This window comes from Danio rerio, chromosome 1 (assembly GCF_049306965.1).
Source record: "Danio rerio strain Tuebingen ecotype United States chromosome 1, GRCz12tu, whole genome shotgun sequence".
NCBI lineage: Eukaryota > Metazoa > Chordata > Actinopteri > Cypriniformes > Danionidae > Danio > Danio rerio.
Window position 1 is genome coordinate 55,855,360 of NC_133176.1, and position 26,062 is coordinate 55,881,421.

The 26,062-nt window shown below is 35.7% G+C and overlaps 1 protein-coding gene across 40 annotated transcripts in view; it reads left to right on the forward strand.

Moving 5' to 3' along the window:
* Nucleotides 1-26,062, forward strand: part of tacr3l (tachykinin receptor 3-like) — a 62,711-nt gene that overhangs the window by 19,293 nt on the left and 17,356 nt on the right. For 12 of the 40 annotated variants that reach the window (XM_073945760.1, XM_073945695.1, XM_073945769.1 and 9 more), the window contains 5 exons: nt 168-267; nt 9,795-9,983; nt 10,417-10,567; nt 21,428-21,624; nt 22,202-25,435. In XM_073945760.1, coding sequence (XP_073801861.1) covers nt 251-267; nt 9,795-9,983; nt 10,417-10,567; nt 21,428-21,624; nt 22,202-22,484 — 837 coding nt within the window. In that variant the 5' untranslated portion in view covers nt 168-250 and the 3' untranslated portion in view covers nt 22,485-25,435. Of the gene's footprint in view, nt 1-144; nt 1,014-1,210; nt 5,198-9,794; nt 9,984-10,416; nt 10,568-21,427; nt 21,625-22,201; nt 25,436-26,062 lie in introns of those variants that run through there. The other 28 variants (XM_073945719.1, XM_073945731.1, XM_073945706.1 and 25 more) reach the window with 5 other exon arrangements.

Below are 26,062 nucleotides of genomic sequence, written 5' to 3' on the forward strand. Positions count from 1 at the left end.
AAGTACACACACAAACAAACAAACTTGCATGATCAGAACGTTTTTGGCTAAGTTAGGTGTAAATTAATTTAGTCAATATCAAATTAAGTGAAATAAATAATTTATAGATTTGTAGAATCATTAATGGAATTTTTGTCAACACAGGGTTATTGTTGATATGGTCCCAGGTCTACATTTCTGGAGAGCGTGTACGCCGTTGGACTTGGGACTCGGAGTTGACTGCAACAACTGAATTCAAATCTGTCGAAGAATGATTCCAGAAACCAGGTAATACAAAAGCAAATAAATGGTGAAATCACGCAACCACGACAGCTTTTATTTTTCTAGAATGCTTTTAAAAACACTCTGTTGGGTTTAGGGAAGGGGGTGGGTTTAGTAGGTCTGTCAGTCAGACGACAGCAAGCTAGCCTGGTAGGCTGAAGTGTATATTGCGCCCTCTGTTGGATTTCGCGAGAAGAGGATGCACGAGAGAAATTTAAGATCATCGAAAGCGTACACAGCAGCCTCTTTTTGCAGGATTTGCAAAAACTGCGAGAAGACGTATCTCTGGTTGTGGATTTCACTGTCTCTAGAAATGCAGATCTGGGTATGTATCCACATTGAGCCTGGGTTGATTTTTGTTCAATGGGGTATATGCACACGGACTTTTAATGTCAGTCAGCCAGCCCCAGGCCTTCCGGTTAATTGTCATCTCATCTCGCGTTTAAGATCTGATTTCTTTAAAAAACAGTAATGTTCTCTGCCTGGCTGAGATATGATATAAAGTGTGTATCAGACCAAACAAGAAGCACTGCATTAAATTATATTTTTGTGTGCCATGTCTTTAAAAAATGGAAATTACTTTTAGCCCAGTATTTTCAATGGAATTACTGCACTAGCCTGCTGCTAATGACAGCACCTGCGTTTAAATGGTCTATCGTCTTTTTATACGCTTTAACAACCTAATAGATGCTTAAGTCTATTTAACTGATTTTATTTTAATTCCAGTACAACATCCATGCTGTAAAACACAGGTGTCAAACTCAGTTCCAAAAGGGCCGCAGCTCTGCACAGTTTAGTTTCAACCCTAATTAAACACACCTGATCAAACTAATTGAGTCCTTCAGGCTTGTTTGAAACCTACAGGTAAGTTTGTTGGAGCAGGGTTGGAACTAAACTGTGCAGGGCTTCGGCCCTGCAGGAATTGAGTTTGACACCCCTGCTGTAAAAGAAACCTTATAAAATTGAAAACTGTCACATAAAGCTTTCACTGGAAGTTCATGATTGGCTGAAAAACACTAGCTGTGCATATAGTTCATTAACATTATCAAAACATTAGCATACTGTAGATAGATTTGTGACCTTTTATGTGTTGTTTCCAATATGAAAATGTGGAATGCTTCCATAAAAGTGACTAAAAAAAATCTTGCTTCATTTAGTTGAATCAAATGATCTTTTATAGTCATCAACTTACATCAATCGAACTGATTAAAAATACTAAGTTAAACTTACTGTAACTATTGTTGGAATATCTAATCAATTCTATGCGTGTTCAATAAAAAAGGTCGGGAAAGGTTTTTCTTCTTTAATTGTAGCTGATATTAACAGGTGGAGCTTAGTGGAATTCGTCATTCTCCAGTCCTCCATTGGCCGCACCCATACATACGTCCTCTTTTTCTACTAATTTTCTGCACAACGTCAAAAGCACAAGACTTCTCAACTGCAAATTCTGTGATCACAGGACGTTTCTCTGCAGACCTCAAGTTAATTTTAAACAAACAGGCCTTTGCATTTCTATCAGCTTCATCTACTTTTGCAAAAATGCTTTATTAGTATGCAAAACATATTACACTCGAGAAGAAGTTTGGTTAATGCATATCACCTTAAGCAATACAAATACAGTTGTTTAATGAAAAGAAAAAGAAACAAAAATATAAAATGATATATTCCTTTTTCCACAATACTATATAAGTTTAAGTATAACTTACAAAATGTAGTTGAAACCTTGTTAACCTGTTCAAATAAGTTAAAGCAACATAAAAATATTTGTTGTCATTACGTTTTTCACAGTGTGACTGTTCAGGAATATAGGCCTAAATTATTTTTAAAAATCTATTCTAATGTTCTATAATGCGATAATTTGATGAAACAATAATGAAGTATCTTGTTAGCTGGGAGTACGCAGGTCTTACACTCAAAAAATTTATTTTGTTGCTCGTTGCAAGTGATTTGGGACAATTGAATTGTGTTAAGTTCAATCTACATAAATTAGCAAAATGATTGCGTTAACTTAGTCTATTTGTGTTTGGACAATATGAAGGAATTGTGTAGAGCCCTGCATTTTTTACCGTGTATTTTAAAAGAGTAACAAAATGGAAATTATGTCATAAAACTCATCCTCATGTTATAACATTAATATATTTTCTTCGGTGAAATTCAAAATGACATTCAGAAAGTTCTCCACATGAGTCATGTTGTGTTTTGAAAAAAAAAAAGTGCTTTTAAAAAAGGTCAGGACTACCTGACAACTCACTGCCTGGCAATTTAGGAAGAAGTATTTGAGGGGGGGAATGAAAGAAAATGTGTCTTTATTCAAATAGTCTTCCTCTCCGGCAAATGTTTCGTTTTGATTGGATCCTTAAGAAATTCTTTTGCATAATTATTATACAGGGCTCTTTAAGTCTTTAATTATGTTTTGACAAACATGCTCTTGTATGTGAATAAACTGAAGATTATTTACTGAGATGAATTTGAGTAAATTATCATAAGAGGCTAACCAAACAGTGTGTCATCTATTTATTCATTTATCTTTGGCTCAGTCCCTTATTTATCAGGGGTCATCACTCTGGAATGAACCGCCAAATATTCCAGCAAATGTTTTACGTAGCAAAAGCTCTTCCAGTCGCAACCCAGTACTGGAAAACACCCTTTCACATACACACACTCATACACTATTTTCAATTTTTTGTTTTACCCAATTCACCTATAGCGCATGTGACTGTAGGGGAAACCGGAGCACCCGGAGGAAACCCACGCCAACATGGGGAGAACATTCAAAACTCAGATTAAAATGCCAACTGGCCCAGCCAGCGATCCTCTTGCTGTGAGGCGACAGTGCTAACTACTGAGCCACCTCAATAGTTTGTCACTGATATTCAAATGTTGTACAAGATGCTCATCTTGCGCTGAATTTAAATTCGCATCACACTAGTCTGTTTTGCGTCGTCTGTCAGCCCACAGACAAAGATCATTGTGGAATTTTGTGACAAGACAGTTATGGACAGTGAACACTGCTCATTTGAGAAGAAGTAACATATACTACAAGAAGCTTTTGAACAAGTTCAAGACTTCTGACACTTCACTGGCATTTTAAGATGGACTTCAAAGATTGTGCATTAATGTAGGGAGGCATCACAGAGCAACTCGTCTGCCAATTACAGTTTATAGCAGCTAGACAGCGACACACGCTTCACTCAGCATAGCCTGCATGCTTTTATTCACATACAGAAGAATGTCAAAACACCATAAATCAGTCACTATCTAAACTATTTAAACACTCTCTTTACAAATTATCCATGAGCTTAAATAATATTTTAAACATCATAACAATTTCAATGAATATTTGGCTAATATAAAACTATAATATTTCACGCATTTATTAACCCCCTTGTATTAGGCGTTGCCATCTATGAACCGCCAACTATTTCAACATAAGTTTTATGCAGTGCATACTCTTCCAGCCGCAACCCAGTACTGGGAAACATCCATACACACTCACACACACTCATACACTACTGTCAATTTAGTTCATTCAATTCTCCCATAGCGCATGTCTTTCGAAAAAACAATGGATATATGCGATTCTTACATGTGGAAGATTTCGAACTGAAGCTGATAGATCACATTGAACAATCATGGACCAAATCACTTTTATTTTTAACTGTTTTTCATTATTGCTTTAGTTGCAGTAGATACATACAAGTGCACATCTCATGTTTGTGTTGTTGAACAGTTGTTTCACATTGAAATTGTTTTGACGCATCTTGAAGTGTAACTATTTTAAGTCCATTGTAAATCTTACTTGTTTCTGTCTTCATTTTCATTCTTGAATTAAAATGTGGCCAGCTGAGATTTTTATTTAATGTCCTCGAAATAATCAGGCTGTAATTCATCTTTAATAGTTACTAATTATTCCCAGGGCTAGGTTACGGCTGCAATGGGATTCACTGTATAAAACATATGCCGGAATAGTTGGCGGTTCATTCGGCTGTGGCAACTTCTGATAAATCAGGGACTAAGCCAAAGGAAATTGAATATTTGCCAATTATTTTCCACCAAAATAAAAAACTGAATGAATGTCATGTTTACATGTGAAAGATTTGGAACTGAAGCTGGATTATACTTTGTTTTTAGAGCTGGTAGTCCACACTGAACAATCATAGACCAAACTATTTTGCTTTAATTGCAGTATAGTCACATATAAGTGCACATCTTATTTACATTCTGAAATGCAATGAATGACTCATGTTCATGTTGTTCAAAAGTCTTTTCACATTGGAATTGTTTTGACGCATCTATGACAACTGATGCTATTTCAAGTCCATTGTAAATCTCCTGTCCCTGTCTCCCTGTTCATTCGCGAAGCAACATGTGGCCGGAGCAGCAGCATCTCCAGACGTCCGTCATACATGAGACATGACTGCGCGTCACCGCTATTTTGGACACTTTGGATGGAGCGATGCGCGCGAGGACGTGCCAGATCTATAGCTACTAGATACCACAGAAGCGTTTTTAAATGTCCCAGAACCAAAGCCTAACATTTTAAGAAGGATTTCACGGTTAAATCTACCATGGCTGGTCCTCAGAGCGGCTCAAATGTGACGCGTAATTTCACAAATCAGTTCGTGCAGCCGCCGTGGCGGGTCGCCGTCTGGTCGGTCGCTTACAGCTCGGTGCTCGCGGTCGCCGTGTTCGGAAACCTCATTGTTATTTGGATCATTTTGGCCCATAAACGGATGCGCACCGTCACCAACTATTTTTTGCTCAACCTGGCGTTTTCCGACGCGTCCATGGCCGCCTTCAACACGCTCATCAACTTCATTTACGCCACGCACGGAGAGTGGTACTTCGGAGAGGTTTACTGCAAGTTCCACAACTTCTTCCCTGTGACCGCCGTGTTTGCCAGCATTTACTCCATGACAGCGATTGCAGTCGACAGGTGACCCTCTTTATATGGCTCTTAATTATTGCTAAAAGATTTTGATCATGCATTATTCAGTGCTTAGGATGGTATCATTGAGTCTGGATTTGCAAGGGCATGTCAAAATGTTTAATCTTTAAAAAAAAATTATATATATATACAGTTGAGGTCAGAATTAAGAGCCCTTCTAAATTATTGACAATTATTGATTTGAGTCTCACTTTTCAATAAAAATGTGCAAAATAATAGGGAACAAATATATCCTGAAAGCGACATGTAATTGTGTGCTGGTACAGTCAGTCTGTACTGCTAAATTAAAGGAGAGGTTGTGTTGACATGTACAATTTTTAGTCAGACCTATTACGTACCTTTTAGTTTTATTGTAAAATGGACTATTTTAGTTGACAAAGTTGGCTATATATATATATATAGAATGAATTTTAGCATATCTGTAAATGCATTGTCTTTATTTAAAAACAAAAAAAAATCAATAAATCATTCAAATTAACTTGTTTGGTGGTCTTTCTATTAACATACACTACAATATGTAAACCAGACTCTAAAGTGACTTGCCCTGTTCCTTAAAGGGACAGTTCACCAAAAAAAAAAAAATTTTACTCACTTATACTTTACCTCAAGTGGTTTCAAACCTTAAAGTGTTTCTTAATTTTGTTGAACACAACAGAAGCTATTTTGAAGAAAGCTAAAAAATATATGTAACCATTGACTTTAATAGAAGAAAAAACACATACTATGAAAGTCAATGGTTGCCGGTTTTCAGCATTCTTCAAAATAGCTTCTTTTGTGTTTGACAGAAGTAAGAAACTCAAGTTTAAAATATGTAAAGGGGGAGTAAGTGATGACAGAATTCACTTTTGATTTAATTTTCATGTTAAATAGCAATATCAACACCGTCAAATCATTAATATACAGTTAAGGCCGAAAATATTCATACCCCTGACAAATTCTGACTTAACCTTCTAGAACTTGAGTGTCCACAATACGTGGACAGCACATTTTAGCTCTTAATTGGCTATTTAAAATACTCTGAATGTTTTATATTTTGTTAAAGACATACAGTGTCATCCTGCAACTGTTTTGCAGCATATGAAATGTCCCAAACACTATTTTTAACTGTCCAAATGGGAGAGAAAATGTTGTTTTTACTCTCTGATAATCAATTATGATAAGCATGTTAAACAAATTTCTATGTTAAATGAGCATTACAAAACAGGAAAAAGTGTTTTATGTAAATTCGGACCACGAGTCAACATATATGGATGGACATAATTCTTTTCTAAAAGTAAATCATATCAAAAGATGATACTTAGGTTTTTATTCTAATTAGGTTCCAATAAGCCCAAATAGCAAAGAGAAATAAAAAAAATGCATGTAAAAAAAAGTACCTTGGGAGGTTAAAGTATAAACTTTTATTCGACCAGCAAGTTCTTTTTTACCTAAAATGACACAGGCTTCTCCCATAAGATATTAAGACGATGTACAAGAGCATCATTGTGAAATAAATTATATTTTTCAGTTTTTATTTACATTCAAACAAAAATTTTAGGTCAGAATTTGCCAGGGTTATGAATAATTTCAGGCTTGACTGTATGTTAAATCTTTGCTGCTGAATATTCAGAACTATAATGCCAACTTATTTTTCTTTTAATAGGAAATTATATAAAGTGTCATTAAAGATTTAAAATGTCATGAGAATTCATTGTTCAGAAGGTGTGGGAACCCTGTTGATCTAGTGATGAATGAAAAATTGACCAGCTGGGCTTGAAAAGCACATAGAGAGGAACAGATTTTTAAGGACCACCAGCATAGACTTCCTTCCTCCTGCATGTCCATCCATAGCCTCCTCGGGGGGAGCTCATAAATCGAGCGTCATCCATTTGATCCCTCTGTCATTTAGCTGCAATGAAAAAGAGCAACTTTCATTTCCTGTAGGTGAGCTGCAGCGATATATGGCAACATCAAAACATCTCTTTATCTTCATTCTGTTAACCTGTCCATTTTCAGAATTACACAGGCAAAGTTCATAACATCCCGTTGGAAATAAATGCATCTAATGAGCTGAGATCTTTGATACAGATCAGCAGGATCCAGAGCATTGGGGGGCTTTTCCTTCATTAAAAGATTACAAGCTCAGTCTGTGACTGTGCAGGAGCCGGAGAACATTGCTTCCTAATCTTTCACATGCGCAAGTGTTCATGTACATATGCTAGCTCACCTATTCATTCCCATTAGCAAAAGGTTACACCTCAGATTATTCAAATTAATCGCTCACATTTGTTACACTTTGATTTGAGGAAGCATACAGGACGCAGAGTCTTACGGACTAAATTGTTGTAATCGTATTAGCATTCATTTAACACCATACAAACGTAGGAGAATCCAATATTGGTGTTTGAAATGCTTCCTATACACTGCAAAAAATGCTTTCTTTTGTCTTGTTTCTAGTCCAGATATCTAAAGATTCTTAAATGTAGATGTATTTTCCAGACAAATAACGAATATTGTCTTGTTCTCAGAAATAATTAAGTGATTACGTAAAAATGATGTGATTAAGTAAGATAAAGGGTCATATTTTAAAGCAAAAACAAGACTATTTTGCTTACCCCATTGGCAGATTATTTTGTTTGCTTAACCCCTATAATTTTGACATATTTCTGAAAACAAAACAGTGCTTTTTACTTGTCTAAATAATGTTTCTTGATTTAAGAATTTTTAGATATTTGAACTAGAAATCAGACAAAAAAATGCAACAGAAACATTTTCCAATAAACTATTGTATATTAGAAGTACTTCATTCTGAGAATGCTCTAAAGTTCTTCAGAGATCATTAAGATAAAATTAAACAATATGAATCAGGCTTAATATTTGTTATGATCTGTTATCTATTTTACATGGGTTATACACTCACCGGCCACTTTATTAGGTACACCTGTCCAACTGCTAGTTAACTCAAATTTCTATTCAGCCAACTCAATGCATTTAGGCATGTAGACATGGTCAAGACGATCTGCTGCCTCAAAACGATTTTCTTGGCACACTTTGGGTCCATTAGTACCAATTGAGCATCGTGTCAATGCCCCAGCCTACCTGAGTATTGTTGCTGACCATGTCCATCCCTTTATGACCACAGTGTACCCCTCTTCTGATGGCTACTTCCAGCAGGATAACTTGCCATGTCATAAAACACGAATCATCTCAGACTGGTTTCTTAAACATGACAATGAGTTCACTGTACTCAAATGGCCTCCACAGTCACCAGAGCTCAATCCAATAGAGCATCTTTGGGATGTGGTGGAACGGGAGATTGGCATCATAAATGTACAGCCGACAAATCTGCAGCAACTGCGTGATGCTATCATGTCAACATGGAGCAAAATCTCTGAGGACTTTCCCAGTACCTTGTTGAATCTCTGCCATGAAGGATTACGGCAGTGCCGAAGGCAAAAGGGGGTCCAACCTGTTTCTAGTAAGGTGTTCCTAATTAATTGGCCAGTGATAGTGCATATTATTAGTGACACCAGTGGTTGTTCAGTAATCTGCAGCTGCAAATAATTGTGCATTTTCATGCTAATGGTTAAAACGAATAAAAATGAATGATATACTGATAACGTATTGCATCATAGATTTAATTATTCTGTCGTTACATAATTCTATAAAGAAAAATTATTTTAACATTATTAAACATAAGCATTCATTTTAGGTGCCTTAGAGCAAAAACTCTATGTGATCTGTAAACATTTCTTGTTTTTATATAACACTTGAGTATTCCTAGAACGTTGTGTTTGAAAAGTTAAAGCCCTACAGATCATGTTTTAAAACATCATGTTAATTTTTGGGTGAAGCAAATCACTGTTTTTTTCTGTCTCTTTAAATGCAAATGAGGGGAAAAGAGTGGGCCTTTACGGCTTGTGTCTCAGTCTCTTCGACAGCAACAAACTAAGAATCTACATGCATTTTAAAGCCATATCAGTTTAAACTCCTGATATATATATGTGTGTGTGTGTGTGTGTGTGTTTATTTGTGAAATATATGATTCTTGTGGCATTTGAGTTAGTTTTATGACAGATTTTAAAAGTTTGAAATATGGCCAATATTACAACATCATTATTATAGCATGGATGTGCCAGGAGTGTGAGTAAATTATGGTGTAATTTTAAGGGGAAAGTGTTTCCATATAGTTTATGCACATTTTTTCTTATCAATTACAAAGTTTATCCTACTCACTTATGTTTTTTATGTGTATTTTCAAAATGTATGCTCATCTTGCACATTTTTTATGTGATAATCCTAAAATAGGTGGATGGAAAAATATCTTAGATCTGTAAAACAGCCGGCAATACTCTATTAATGCAACTTAACCCTTTTGAATGGGAATAATAATGAGTTCAGGGTGTTAAAAAAACGAAACTACATTTTCATGTTCAAATATTGTGCACTGTAAATAGCTCAAAGTGTAAACAGCATATGAGAACGTCTTATCTATGAAGGGGAAAATGCAATTATTAAAGTTTGGTCTTTATAAGACATCTTTTCTGTGCATTCTTTAAAATACCTGTCGCTCAAAGTCTAACTTAACATCTCACCATTTTTGCAGGTACATGGCCATAATACATCCTCTGAAGCCTCGTCTGTCAGCCACGGCTACTAAAGTGGTGATTGTCTGTATTTGGGCACTGGCAGTGATTTTGGCTTTCCCGCTGTGTTTCTACTCCACCACGAGAACCATGCCTCGCAGAACCATTTGCTACGTCGCCTGGCCAAGACCGGCTGAGGATTCATTCATGTAAGACATTTATTCCCCTGCAAAAAGCCCCAAATCAATCACTAATAAGGTGGATTTCGCTGAGGATTCAGAAGCCAGATGCGAGGTTTTTCTCTGATGAATTTCTCAATGCTTGATTGGCGTTTCTTCTGCTTGATTGTGATTTATGAACAGCATGTACTTCCACTCAAATATTGGTATTGCTCTTTCTGGCTTTACATTTTCTGCTATCTTTCTTTACACTAAGTGCCATCTGGCAGTGAGGCGAGAAACGCCGAAAACCAAACACATTACCTGTTTACCAGTGACCAAATGGTGTGTGAGAAGAGTAAACAGACTCGCCATCCTAATTGATTGTCTAAATATCCAACCCTAAGCATTAGCTACTTGGCGTTATCATTTTTTGGGGCACTTTTTTTTACAACTTGTTTTTGTTGGCTTCACACCTGTGCAGGTATCACATCATAGTGACGGTGCTGGTCTACATGCTGCCCCTAGTGGTGATGGGCATCACCTACACTATAGTCGGGGTTACACTTTGGGGAGGAGAGATTCCTGGAGACTCGTCGGACAATTATGTTGGACAGCTACGTGCTAAGAGGAAGGTAAGAGGATGTACTAATTTTAAAATTTGATGCATGGTTTAGTCAAAAATATGTGTTTGAGACTACATACACAAAAAAATGCTGGGTTCCACACAACCGATTTGTGTTGGGACAACATGAAGAAATTAAGTTAACATTTGTTTTGTTTTGTTTTTACCAAATTTAAGTGGATTGAACAAAAACAATTAAGGTGTAATTGTAATTAAGTTGCAATTGCAGGAAACAATTACATGACGTGAATCCACTTCTATTGTGAAGTGAATTTGACTTGAATACAGCGAATTTAAAACACTAATGTCATACGATATTTGCATGCAAATAGCCTGATTTATTCCCTTGTGTCGCGTCTGATGTGAACACATCATAATAAATATATAGTTTGTCTTAATCATGAAATCAGATAAATCTGCAACACGATATGCAAGATTATAAAGGCAAGTTTACAAATGTAAAAAACGTAAATAAATGAAATAAAGTTTATTGAAGTGCCAAAACTAAAATACAAATGAATTATTAAATTAATAATAACTTCAGTTGAAAACAGAAAGCATGTAATATCTAATAAAATCTAATTCAGATTTTCAATAAAAAATTATAGTAATATCAACTTTCTCTGCCACTTTTTAAAACTTGTATTTTTTTTCTTAATCATGAAATTAAATAAACCTAAATTGAATCTACTAGATTAAAAAGGCAAGTTTAAAAGTGAAAAATATCTCCACGCCAAATTAATAAAAATAAAATATATTGAAGTGCTAAAACTAAAATAGGAGCTAATTCTTAAATTAAATAAAAAAATAAATCATTTCAAAAAATATACCAATAACAGTTCATTCAAAACAGTGATTCATATTAATGAATGTAATTATAAATAAACAGTACAATAATTTTACCCTATGAAAATGGTTAAAAAAACAGGGCATAATGGACTGAAATAATGTAGGATTTTTTTTCCTGAATTTGAGTTCCTTTGCGAACAAGATATCAATTTCCCCATCATTTAAAAAAGATATTCCTATTACCTTTTACTTTGCCAGGTAAAAAAAACTGGTACAATCCAACCTCCAGCCAATTATCACGTTCTTATCACGTTCATTCTTCAAAAGAATCAATGGGCTCAGAAAAGTGACTCTGTGTAAAGAAAAGTGCTTTAATCCAGCGTAATCCTGCAGTCCTATTCGAAACGATTCCCTAATCTCTGCATCAAAAACAAGTCCTGGATTACACACAGAGATCACAATCATTAATACGAACCGTTTTGGTACAACAAAATTGTCCTAGAGGGACCCATGACCGTTCCACGTGAGCGAAAAGCTCAGATAAACCAGACATGACCTTAATCTGTGGAAAAAATCTCAAACTGATAAAACAAAACCGTGAGATTCTTCAATACAGGTGGCAGTAAGTACATAGAGTAGATTCAGTCCTGAGATTTGCAAACGTATGACTTCACTGTTCTTTGGCTCACCACTATTAGCAACTTTTCATTTTCCAACTACAGAATAGTCAAGCTTTAAAATAAAAAATCATCAAAACTCTGGTCAACTTTCTCTTCTGTATATAAATGTAAGAAATAAAATGAAAGAAGAAAGTAAACTAGTTATTTTCTGCTAAACAAAAACAGTTGAGATAGACCTTTTTTGAATCCATTCAGCTCATCTCCGGGTCTGGCGGAAGCACTATTAGCCTAGCTTAGCATAAATAATTGAATCGGATTAGACCATTAGCATCTAGCTCATTAGCAACTTTTAATTTTTCATCAGTCTCATAGAAAACGATGTAACCACAGCAGAGTCAAGCTTTAAACTGGAAAATTATTGCACTCTCTGGTCAACTTTCTCTCCTGTATATAAATATCTGGAATAAAAGTAAGAAGAAAGTGTAATAATTTTATAAAAAACAATAACAGCTGAAATATACCTATTTTGATTCCATTCAGTCGATTTCTAGGTCTGGCGAGAGCACTTTTAGCTTAGCTTAGCATAAATTATTGATTCCATTTGGGATGGGCAAACTCGGTCCTGGAGGGCCGATGTCCTGCATAGTTTAGCTCCAACAGTAATCAAACACACCTGAACATGCTAATCTGTGTCTTCAGGATCACTAGAAATCTATAAGCAGGTGTGTTTGATTAGAGTTGGAGCTAAATGTGCAGGACACCGGCCCTCCAGGAAAGAGTTTGCCCACCCCTGGTTTAGACCATTAGCATGAAACTCATGAAATCAAATAAATCTTAATTGCAATATATTAGATTAAAAATGTAAATTCTAATCTAAAAAGAGGATTTTCTTTTACATTTAGGATTTATGAATAATTCTTACTTTTTATAATAATCTCTAAACTACTCTAAAATATAATATATTATATAAAACATACACTTTTTTGTATTTTTGTTTTATGTTTTCATACATAAAATTTGGACACAAATACAATGTTTTATACTAGAAGAATTATGGGTAAGATTTAAAATAATTTACAAACATGAATTAAGTATGATTGATTTTGTACAGCATTTATTAATCATAGTTCAACATTTACTAATTCAGTTCTATACATCTTTATTTCTGTAGCACTTTTACAATGTAGATTGTCAAAGCAGCTTAACATAGAAGTTCTAGTAGATTAAAATTGCTTGAAACCACTATTGCAGGCCCGGATTGGCTAATCGGGAGGACTGGGAGAATTCCCGGTGGGCCGGTCCGTTTTTTTGGCTGGGAGGGCCGGTGTCCCTAACTGCTTGCACTCTCAGCAGTCACACTTTTTTTCATTTATTTATTGATTTGACCATAGCCTCACTCTTTTATTCATTATTTTGCCTCAGCTCCGCTCTTTTTATTTATTTTCTCGCAGCCCCGTGAGAAATGCAGCCTGCAGGTTAATGATGATGTAACTATCATTCAACCCCAAACAGCGGCACCTTATTGAAAATAAGAATTTGAATAATTAATATTAACGAATGTTACACCTGCTTAATTTAAATCAGATGATTCATTAATAAATCTGGCATAACTTGATCAGAAATGTAAAAAGCGGAGAAAAAGATTAAGCCATCAATAGAAAATAATACTGTGGTTAAAAGAGTTTTGTAGATAACAGTTCAATACTTATTTTTTCTTCCAAACCTATCAGCATAACAGTGGGTCAGTGGTCAGCAAGTTGTGTTAAGACACCGTGGACCCCAGTTTAAACCTCAGCTGAGTAAATTTTTATTATTATTATTTATTTATTTATTTAATAAGACATATAATACTGTTTGGGTTACTTATGTAGGTGTACATATTTTATTTTTATTTTTGTGGGACCACCGTTACAAAGGACTGGATATCTATAAAGAATTTTCCACAGAATATACAGATATTGCAGGAAAGGACATTGTGATGTTTTAAAGAACAGTTCCGGAGATTTAGCTACCCTTTAATGTTCTCATATTTATGAAAAACATTTGAAGTTCTAAAGCAGCTGTTTCCTTGAAAAAGACGTGATCGTGTCATTAGAAACTGAATTGGAAATGACGTAATTTAATATAGTCAGTCTTGAGCTGAAGTGGGCCGGTCTATGGCTTGAAACTCCAGGGCTGAAAAGGAGTCCCACTCCGGCCCTGCACTAATGCATTATTAAAATCCAAAATTGTGCTTGCTAACATTAGTTAATGCACTTTGAGTTAAAAAAAAACCTAACAATGAACAACTTTATTTCCATTAACTGATGTTAACAAAGATTAATGAACACTGTAATAAAGGTATTGTTTATTGTTTACACATGTTAATAAATACATATACATTTACCACCTTTTTTGTAAAGTATTCCAAGTGAATATGACATCAGTATTTAGTATAAAAACCTGTACAAAGGAAAACATTTGTCATTCTGATCAGCATCAGCAAGTAAAAAATGCTCTAAAGGACATTTTTTTGGAAGAAATGTTATCAATCTTTTATAATAAAATAATAAGAACACAACGTGACTCATTTTGTGACAGGATAAATGCAACATTTTTACAAAAGTTTTATGTGAACAGAGCCGAACAGAGTCGTGAACACCGTTGAATAGGATGATGAAATCTGTATTGCGTCAGTTCAGTCAACACATGAGTAGCCGAAAATTAGCTGTACCTTCTTGACAGGTCATGTTCACCTGCCATCCTGAAAGACACTGTGCTTTCATACTGATTGAAAGGCATTTATACACTTCGTTCTCAACCTTAACAAACCTTAGCGAAACCCATGTGAGACTGGCATAGAAAGGGCAGGTTCTCTGACACTTCAGCTCATTGTATTGCTGGTACTGGTTACGTCATTGCTAACCTTTCTCCGCTTTGTGTAACTGTCAATCAGCAATTATCCTCAGCGTTCCGTTACTCATTAAACTAAGCTAGTCTTTCTTCAGCATACAAAACTCTTGTCTCTTTTTTACAGACAAGGTGCAAATGAAAGTGTTCCTTGATCAAAGACGGATGGCGTTTCTTTGTCTTTTCCAACAGGTCCGTGTCAAATTATGCGCAAATTAATGAGAATTTGTGAATGACTTTTCTGAGGTTGTTACGCGCTAAAGTGAGCCGAGGACCCTTTTTGTCTGAGAGCATGAAGGATGGTTGTATGGTGGTTCCGATGGATTAATGGCTGGAAAATGTTAACGTTAACAACGGAGGTGCCAGTTTATAAAGTGTTTACCTTTCAAAAACAAATGGGGAAGATGAAGTGCAGGCGCGAGTGTTTGATGCAATCCAAACGTTCAAGCTACAGCCTGAGATCTCTGATGTGATGTTATAGGCACACACTCAGGAACCCCATTTAAACCTGCTTTTAAGATGCGTTTTCTTCAGTCTGATCAGAAGTGATGTTAAATTAGTTAATTGGGTTTCGACAACGTTTAATTATAGGGAAAGAAGGTTAATGTAACTTTAATGACAAAATAAACAACAAAACAAAATTAACTCTCCCTGCCAGCATTTTTATTTAAGTTGCAAACCACTGCCAGCATTTTTTTATCATTTTCACCTAAATTTGATGACTCTCAGAATATTTTCTGCTATGAATATATGAAATGACCATATTATATTTTAAAAAAAAGAACCAATCCTCTGCTTCTAAACAAAAAAGCAGTTTATTTTGACTTCATGTCTTTTATCGCCACTTGAATGCGGACAAAAACATATTTTTGACATTATAAGTCTATATAACAGAGGCCAGCTAGCAGAGTACTATTTAGGTAAACCTCACTCTTCTGATCTCTAAAGGTGCTCTAGTGACAGACGCTAGAGGCCATTGTCTTTAACCTCCTTGTTAGAGCAAATGACTCCCATGCAAATAATCGCTGGTTCAATCCCTGCTCAGCACAGGTTGGGTACTGTAGGCCCAGTGGGTTACACTTGGGGGCTCGTCCGGGATGGGAGTGGAGTTTAGTGGGGTGAGTGTAACGTAAGCCAGCTAGCGAATTGCTATGCAGGTAAACCTCACTCTTCTGACCTCTAAAGGTGCTATAATCACAGACGCTAGAGGCCATGGTCTTTAGCCTCTTTGTTAGAGCAACCGACTCCCATGGATAGAATCGCTGGTTTAATACCTGCTCAGCATGGGTTGGGTGCCGTAGGCCCAGTGGGTTACATTTGGGGGCTTGTCCGTAGGGTTGGGCAATGTCGACCAATTAGGCATCGTACGATGTCTAATGTGAACCATCGCAATGGACGATGGCATTGTCGTCATAGGTGGAGGTGAATTAATTATTTATGAATAATTAATTAATTCATAACAAATTAATTATTTGTAGCCTACCGTTTCAACTACCTGACCCGCATGGTTTTTGTTTTACCCATAAACAAATCATAAATAAATAAATAAAGTTGCACACAAATTACCACTTGTCAATCACCTTTACTGTGGGAGGTTGATTGGTTAAAAAGGTGCACAACCAACAGTATCTGAGGTTTTCACTAAAATTACTAAGTGCAAGTGTAAAAGTGAAAGACTGAAGCAGTGTACTGATGCTGTGACACGTTACCTGATAGAGTCAAACGACCGAAGAGTCGTGAGATAGAGACAAGATTAATTAAATATCACGTTTAACAACTATAGTGAGACGCGATCCAGCGGTACATCCTTGATAAACTGTCTGACGCGCACTGCTCTTTGGAGCTCAGACAAGCGCATGACAGTGTGTGGCTGTGTGTGTGTGGTCACGTGATGTGCATTTTCAGTGGACGGAGGGCTGTTTAGAAATGCTAGGTAAAACACAGTGTGGATGTGGATCATTTTCGTACTAAAATGCCATTTTAATACTAAGACGTATTAGAGTACACAGGGCCTAAGAGGGTATTTTTTGCGAGCGGGTTTGCAACGGGGGCGGTGCGGAGGATCGATGATGCCGGCTCAGCATCGTGTTGTCTATTGGCCATTAGCGATGGACGATGGCATCGTCTATCGGCCCAACCCTACTTGTCAGGGATGGGAATAGGGTTTAGGGAGCTTAGTGTAACAAAGGAAAACTTGCTGGCTGGATCCCAGTTCAGCGTAGGTTGGGTGCAGTAGGACTGGTGGGTTACATATATAGTTGAAGTTTTTTATTAGCTTTTATCAGCCCTTTTCTTAAATGTTTGTTCTTTTATATTTTTCCCAACTTCTGTCTAACATAGAGAGGATTTTTATGCATGTATAAACATCTCAGGTAGCAAAGAATTCTGGCCCAGATTTGGCATGAAGCTGGCACAGCTGGCATTCTTCCAGCACTGGCATACAGCATGTGGGCCAAACATGCCCCTGGTTTGGCAGAGGTAGCACCGTCTTCAAGGTGGCACACAAGACTTGGGCCAGATATCAAATGTAGTATTTGACCCAGATGTTAAATATTTATATGTGGGCCACTTAAATTTGGTCCATCTTGACCCATTTTTAAAATACATTAAAATTATTTTTGAGTAAAGAGAAAATTTCACACATCAACATATCTGGCCCAGTTCAGGCTCAGTTATGGGTTATTAACTTGGCTAAGACTTAGCCCAGATATGGTCCATGTTTGGCTCTTGTATGGAACCCAGACTTGGTCCAATCATGTCCCGTAATTCACTGCGGCATGTGGGCCAAGCAAAAGCTGATTGTGTGGGCCAGATCTGGGCCAGAGAAATTTTGCAATGTGGGATAATAGTTTTAATTACTAATTTCTAATTTACTCCGTACACTTTCCTGTCAAATCTTCACTGTCTTATAGCATTAAAAAATGTGAAAACCCCTCAAAAACAAAGAAAGGTTTCCAAAACCAAATTGTTATTCTGAGGTAAATAAAACTTAAAGGCCTTGAAAGAAAAAAATTACATTGCTGTTTGGTCTTCAACCTGTTTAATAGTCCCCAAGTCACACTACATGACAGTGTTTCAGTCCCCTGTTGGTTGGCAACAGCTGGTTTATGAGCACCACAGAACCCAGTTCCCTCCCCGACATGGTGAATAACAGCAGGCCGTGGCCTCTGGCGAACAGTGGCGGCTCCTATACAACCCATCATGCTTGGCTAAACCGCAGCTCTAATTCATTCACTTGACCAGAGGCTACTTGATGGATTTTAGTTTTTTTTTTTGCCACTTTTGCCTTTGGATTGCCTAGTCGAGGTCATCAGAGCTGTTCTACCATTTAATTGCAAACTTTGAAGTGAAAACCAACATTTCCAATACAATCTCATGGCAATTCGTTATTCTTTTATCTAGTGGGAAATTTGTATTCATTTCTTTGATCTCGTTCATACATTTTAGTATTATTTGCACATCCCCCAATGAGAGGTAGGATTATGGGTGGTACTTGGGGATAAGCCTTAAAAATCTTACATTTTTGTACATATAAAATATGAATTTGTACAAATGAGCCACTTTTCTATGTAAAATTATTGTTTCCTCATGAGATCCTCATGTGGTTTCACATTTCTGCAGAAACTCTTGATTTACTGAACCTGTTTTATATTGCTGAAGCGTTGTACTTGACCATTTGTTTGCCCATTCATCTCTGTGAAGCTGCTTTGACATGATCAAGTGCTATAGAAATTTCTCCAGCATCTCTGGTACGGTGACATCTCGTTGAAAAATGTGCTGCAATGCGGAGCAGATGCTTCTAGTCAGACGTCAGGCTGTGTGGGATTTAGCCTAACAAGAATGAATGACTCCTGCACCCCTGAGCAATACGCTTCATTCTGCCAGAGACAACAAATCAAAACAGAATCATCCTGTGGTACCATTTACATATTAAATATACTAATAATACTTTTTGGCACAAAGCAGATTCCTCATGCACTTTAGTGATGAAAAACTACCAGGACTCTAAACTGAGGTTGACTCACATGCCTGATGACTGGTCCAGGAGCTTGCTAAATCAAGTGAAGTCCCTTTATTTCTATGGTACTTTATATAATGTGTTAAAGCTGTGTTAAATGGCTGATAAAATGTCACAATATTTAAGTTTGTGGGATATAGTTAGCAAATCAGGCACACTGTGAAAAAGCTTGGCTTTAGTTTGCTTTATTTTTAAAAGGTATAAAATCTGTTGTTTTTTAAGTAACTATTAACTTTAAAAATGTTGTCATGAATAAACATGTTTTATAAGCGATTAGTTGACTTAAAAGTGGATAAACTCATTGCTTTAAAAGCAATTTGTTGACTTTAAAAAGTTATTAAACCTCTTGGTTGTAAAGCACTTTCTTGACTTTAAAAGTGAGTAAACCCTTTTAAAGTGATTAGTTGACTTTCATTTTTAAAAAAGTGAGTAAACTTGTTGCTTTTAAAACTATTTGATTTTACCTCAAAGATGTTAGTAAACTATTGCTTTTAAAGTGTTTGATCAACTTTACTTTTAAAAAAGTGGGTAAACCCATTCCTTTTAATGCAGCTAGTTGAATTTATTTAAAAAATGGTGAGTTAAACCCATTTCTTTTAATGTGATTAGTTGACTTTACTTTAAGAATGTGAGTACACCCAGTGTTTTAAAAATGATTAACACAGAAATGAGATACACATTCTTTTTAAAGGGATTAGTTGACTTTACTTAAAAACTCTAGTAAATCCAGTGGTTTTAATGTTGTTAGTTGACTTTACTTAAAGTTAGTAAACCTGTTGCCTTTAAAGTGATTAATTGACTTTACTTTAAAAGTGGGTAAATCCACTGCTTTTAAAGTGATTACTTGACTTTACTTAAAAGTGGGTTAAAGCCAGTGCTTTTATAGAGATTAGTTGAATTTCTTTATAAAAGTGAGGAAACCCTTTGCTTTTAAAGCTATTAGTTGAATTTACTTTAAAAGTAATTAGTTGACTTTTTTTGTTTACTTTGAAAGTGGGTTAAAGCCAGGGCTTTTATAGAGATTAGTTGACTTTTCTTTTTTTAAAAAGTAGGCCCAGTGCTTTTAAAGCGATCAGTTGACTTTACTTAAGAAGCAAAGTAAACATAGTGATTTTAAACTGATTACTTGACTTTAAAAAGGAAGCCCAGTGCTTTTAAAGTGATCAGTTGACTTTACTTTAAAAGTGGGTTAAAGCCAGTGCTTTTAAAGCGATTAGTTGACTTCACTTTAAAAAGGTGAGTAAACCCAGTGCTTTTAAAGAGATTAGTTGACTTTATTTAAGAAGCAGAGTAAACCCAGTGCTTTTAAAGCGATTACTTGACCGATTATAAAATGATTACTTTTTTAAACTCAGTGATTTTAAAGAGATTAGTTACTTTACTTGAAAAAGGTGAGTAAACCCAGTGGTTTTATAGTGATTGGTTGACTTTACTTAAGAAGCAGAGTAAACCCAGTGCTTTTAAAAGTGATTAATTAAAAGTGAGTAAACCCAGTGTTTTTAATAACAATTAGCTGACTTTGCTTAAGAAAGCTTTACTTTTGGCCAGCGGAGAAATTAAAATGGTCGTGCCCAACTGAGTCTGGTTCTCTCAAGGTTTTTTTTCTTCACTCCCATCAGGTGAAGTTTTTTTTCCCTCTCCGCTGTCGCCACTGCCTCGCATGGTTCAGGATTGGTAGAGCTACGCATCGATAAATTTGCTCTTCAGTGTTTGAACTCTCAGTAATGATTAAATCACACTGAACTGAGCTAAACTGAACTGAACTGAACTTAAACACTAAAACCTGAACCACACTGTTCCAGTTACTGAACCACACTGTTCCAGTTACTATGACCATTTATGTGAAGCTGCTTTGACACAATCTACAATTTAAAAGCGCTATACAAATAAAGCTGAATTGAATTGAATTGAAAGTGAGTAAACCCAGTGCTTTTAAAGGGATTAGTTGACTTTCCTTAAGAAAGTAAGTAAACCCTTTGCTTTTTAAAGCAATTAGTTGAAAGTGAGTAAACCCTATGCTTTTAAAGGCAATTAGTTGATTTTGCTTAAGAAAGTGAGTAAACCCAGTGCTTTTAAGTAATTATTTGACTTTACTTTTCATTGCTTTTAATGGGCTTAGTTAACTATTTTAAACGAAAGTGAGTAAACCCATTACATTATAAACAGTAAAATTTGCTAAATATAAAATGTACTGTACATAATTATAAAAAAATAAGTTAACAGTTTTAATTTAGTAATTCAAAGTTACAATAGGTATATTCACTTTATAAAAATAAAGAAACTGATCTTTTTTCAGTCCAGGTTGCAGAATTATTACTTGAATCAAATTCTGGTATTCATTAAATAAGTTTTCCGGTCTTAGTTTTTGTTCACTGAACAGTGGAAGCAGATGGCTTTGAGTTGGCAGATGGAGGCCACAATCACACCACCAAAATGTTTACACGAGCTGAACCATGGCTTTCCCTGATGCTGTTTTGTTCCAGGACAGAAACTCTTGTTTTGCTCACATATGCTTGGTGTTGTGACTGCTGATGCTCATTTTGTCTGTCCTTAGGTGGTGAAGATGATGATCGTGGTGGTGGTGACTTTCGCCCTCTGCTGGTTGCCGTATCACATCTATTTCATCGTAACAGGCCTGAACAAACGCCTGAACAAGTGGAAGTCCATCCAGCAGGTGTATCTGTCTGTGCTGTGGCTGGCCATGAGCTCCACCATGTACAACCCCATCATTTACTGCTGTCTGAATGGCAGGTAATAACACTAATGGTGCAAATAAATATTAGAAAATACTATAAATATTATTAAAAGTACCATCGGTTCAGATTAGCCCTGAATTCATATATATATATTATTTATTTATATTTAAAAATAACATTTTTGTGTCATATTAATATATATATATATATATATATATATATATATATATATATATATATATATATATATATATATATATTGTTATGAAAGGATGAACGAGTGACTTAATTTAAGTTTGATTAAATGTAAAATATAAAAGATAAATATATATTTAATTAAATGTTAAAATATATTAAATTATAAATATTATTCGCGACATTCTTAAATTAACTTGTTTTTATTATTATTGGTATTAACAAGACCATATATATTAGTATAAAATGCAGAATAAGAATTACAAACTGTCTTGATTTTCTTATTTTCCCACTATCCCCTCAAAATGAAATTAAATTTATTAGTTAAAAACAAACATATCCTATGAAAAAGAAAAAAACTAAAATAAATAAACTAATGAAAAAAAAAAAAGATGAACTTAATTACATTAAGGAAATCATTAATTCCAATCCTCCAGATTTCGCGCGGGCTTCAAGCGGGCCTTCAGGTGGTGTCCCTTCATTCAGGTGTCCAGCTATGACGAACTGGAACTCCGTCCCACCCGGCTCCATCCACGCAACCAGAGCAGCATGTGCACCCTGTCCCGCGTCGACACCAGCCTCCATGGTGAGGACCCACGACGCAGTCAGCGGAAGAGCACCAAATCCCAATGTCTGGTGGAGGTCAGAGACGAAAACACACCAGCCACGAAACTCTGTCTTAATAGAGATCAAGCGTTCGCAACAGAGCAGCTCAGCTGAAGAGTGCATGATTATAGAATTAAAGCATATTCTAAAAATGCATTTAAGTGTGCATTGAGACTCAAAGCTGCAGCGTGATGAGGTTACACTGCCTCCAAGTGGAGAACTTTAAAGCATGCTACAAAATGCTGCATATTTTTTTATTAAATATGATGAGGGCACATGCATTTATCAATATTTTAAAAATGTGCATGGATAGATTGTTTATAATAAACACTGCAATATTTCTATTCCAAAACAAAAAAGGAAAGGAAAAATCCTACTTTGGATCTGATTGTTGCATGACAATATACACTTTTTGCAATGCTCAAAATATTATGCTAAACTGCAGGCTCAAACCTCATCACGTTGCCATTGAAGCTGTTTCATCCACACTGAAAAAAATGATGTCTGCAAAATTGTTGCTAATAATTTATATGGGTTGAATTTAATCAAACAAATTAAGCTTAATAATGTTAAATTTAATTTGTTTCTTTAAATTCAACCCAAATAAATTGTTTACAACCTCTTAACTTAAAAGAATTTAGTAAATCCAAGGAATAATCTTTGAATAATTTTTTTAGTGGCAAGGAATAGAAACTAAATGTCCAAATTTTCCAAATTTAAAGTCCAAACTTTTATTTAAAGTCCACATTTTTATTTTTTTTCACAGATTAACATCTCATTCATTAATTTTCCTTCGGCTTAGTCTCTACTTTAGAGGTCGCCACAGTTGAATGAACCGCCAACTATTTCAGAATATGTTTTACGCAGCGGATGCCCTTCCAGCCGCAACCCAGTGCTGGGAAACACCCATACACACTCATTCACACACATACTCATGCACTACAGCCAACTTTGTTTACCCAATTCATCTATAGCACAAAGTTTCCCCCAGAGTCCAAAGACATGCGCTATAGGTGAATTGGGTAAAAAAAATTGGCCGTAGTGTGTGTGAATAGCTGCTTTTCCGCTGTCGCGGCTAGAGCAAGCCAGTGCGGGCCAGGGCCAGTCAAATTTCCACAGTCTCTTCCAGGGCCTGATCAGCCCAAAGCTGGGTGTCCTCAGGGCCAGCGGCCAGCCTTTTCAGCCCGCCAAATACCTTGGGCCAAAGTGAGCCAGCTGGGGCTTCGGGGGCGGAGTAAAAGCAAAATTCGAATCTGGTAAAGATGCTGTGCTGTGAATTCAGTAAACTAAATTGGCCGTAGTGTATGTGTTTATATTATATATGTGTTTATATTCAGGGTTCATACGGTCATGAAAAACCTGGAAAAGTCATGGAATTTTGACTTAGCATTTTCCAGGCCTGGAAAAGTTTTGGAAAAACTGAAAAACCCAAAAGTTTAGAAAAGTCATGGAAAATAGTTTAACATGTCTGTATACTTAAATATAGGTTAGTTGTCTTTACTTATTTTCTGTCCATGGTTAAACACATGCTCTTACATTATTACTGCTGTGTGAGCATTATCTAAATACATTTTACATAGATATAAAGATTAATTTAAACTAAATAGTTAGATGTTTTATAATATGGTGTAATAACTTTCAACATGCATCTCTTTTTTTATCATTTACCACGTATATGTAGACATTATATGAAATATTAGGTCATGAAAATTTACTTGAAAGTCCTGGAAAAGTCATGGAAAAGTAGTTTAGTAGTAAAAATTTTGTATGAACCCTGTATATTATATATGGCGGTCGCTGGTTCAAGTCTCCGCTGGATCAGTTAGCATTTCTGTGTGGAGTTTGCATGTTCTCCCCATGTTGGCGTGAGTTTCCTCCGGGTGCTCCAGTTTCCCACACGGTCCAAACACATGCGCTATAGGTGAATTGAATAAACTAAATTGTCCATAGTGTATGAGTGTGAATGAGAGTGTATGGGTGTTTCTACGTTATGGGTTGCAGCTGGAAGGGCATCCGCTACGTAAAACATATGCTGGATAAGTTGGCGGTTCATTCCACTGTGGCGACCCCAGTTTAATAAAGAAACTAAGCTGAAAAGAAAATGAATAAATGAATGATATATATGTAAAACTCTAAATTCTGACTTATTTACTGAACTGTAAGAAAAAAAAAAGTCTGAATTGTAAAAATAAACACACAAAAAAACACTTTGAATTTGAGATAAGTCACAGTTACATTATTATTATTATTTATTATTATAATCCTCTGGCAGACATCTATATATTGCACGATCATCTTGGGTATAAAAATTGCTTTTGGCATATTTGATCAATTTTAGTGTGATAAAAAGTCTAGGCTGTTGGATACTGCTAAAATGATGCTGAAATTCATAATGCTTTTGGTTCATTCATCTCAGCAGAGTCAGACATGGATAGTAAGTTCAAGTATATCCAGATTGATGTGTATTTTGACAGATATCTATATAAATATATCATGCATTAAGATTGACATTGTGTGCATTCAAAGCATACCCATCACTTATCTGTCTGTATTAAATGATGTCTATAATAATATAGAGTGATTTAACTGAATGTAAAACTTAATAACACATCTAAGTCAACATACCTTCAGCCAGGTGGTAAAATCATGTGTAAAGCATGAAAGAGGCATCCAAAATAACTACAATAACGAGCTTTATCATAAAAGTATCCTCACATAGATTGATACAGAAAGCTCGGTTCTGCCCATGTTTTGTAAATAAGATCCAATGAATGTATTCGTTCATTGTGCTGTATTTATGGTGTTCACACCATGTGCTATGGACTGTATTGTAAATAATGTGCAAACGGTGTTAACTTTTATGAGACAATCCAAGAAAATCGCAGTAAAAAAGTATAGCTCGCTTCCAGTTTTAAATGCATTGATGGTTTCAAGCTTTTAACACTTGCTTTGACTTAGCCTCATGTTTTGATCTAAAGCTATATATGGCAAACTCATAATGCTTGTATGGACACAATGTTTTGATGTTGAATGTTAACAAAGATTAATTAAAGTCAGTCCTGTTCTTTGAGAATCACAATGTTTGATTTATTCAAACCAATATTAGCATGAACAACTGGCTCGACATGTGGCGACGTTTTAGCTAACAAACTCTACCTGATAAGATTATCAGATATTCAACGTTGAGATATGAAATGTATTCGTAATCTGACAAATTAAACGATTGTTTGTTGTGGCTGTGGAGCTGAAAACGGCTCAGTCTAGCCACAAACACCGCTAAATTGCCTACTTTGCCACAAGATGGCGCCATTGCTTATGTTTTTATTGGGGAGGATTTTTTTTTCCCGGTAAAAGCAATGAAGGTCGTGAGGTAAAAAAAAAAAAAAAAGCATTTCAGAACAAATTGTTCCTTCCGAAGAACAAACGCACTGTTAAGAGACTGTTTATGTCGAGTTTTGAAGGAAATATCTATTTAATTATGTTAACTTTTAGGAGTAATTTAGCTTTATTTTCTTCATGAAGCAATTGTTCATTTTATTCATTAAGGAATTCATAATGTTAGTCATGATTGCAAAATTGACATGACGCAAAAGGCATATCATATGACTTCCTGTTTAGTCCTGGTACATCCAGAATATCTGAAATCTCCCTTCCTCTTCCCTGCTGAATAAACCACCCGCTACTGGTCTGAG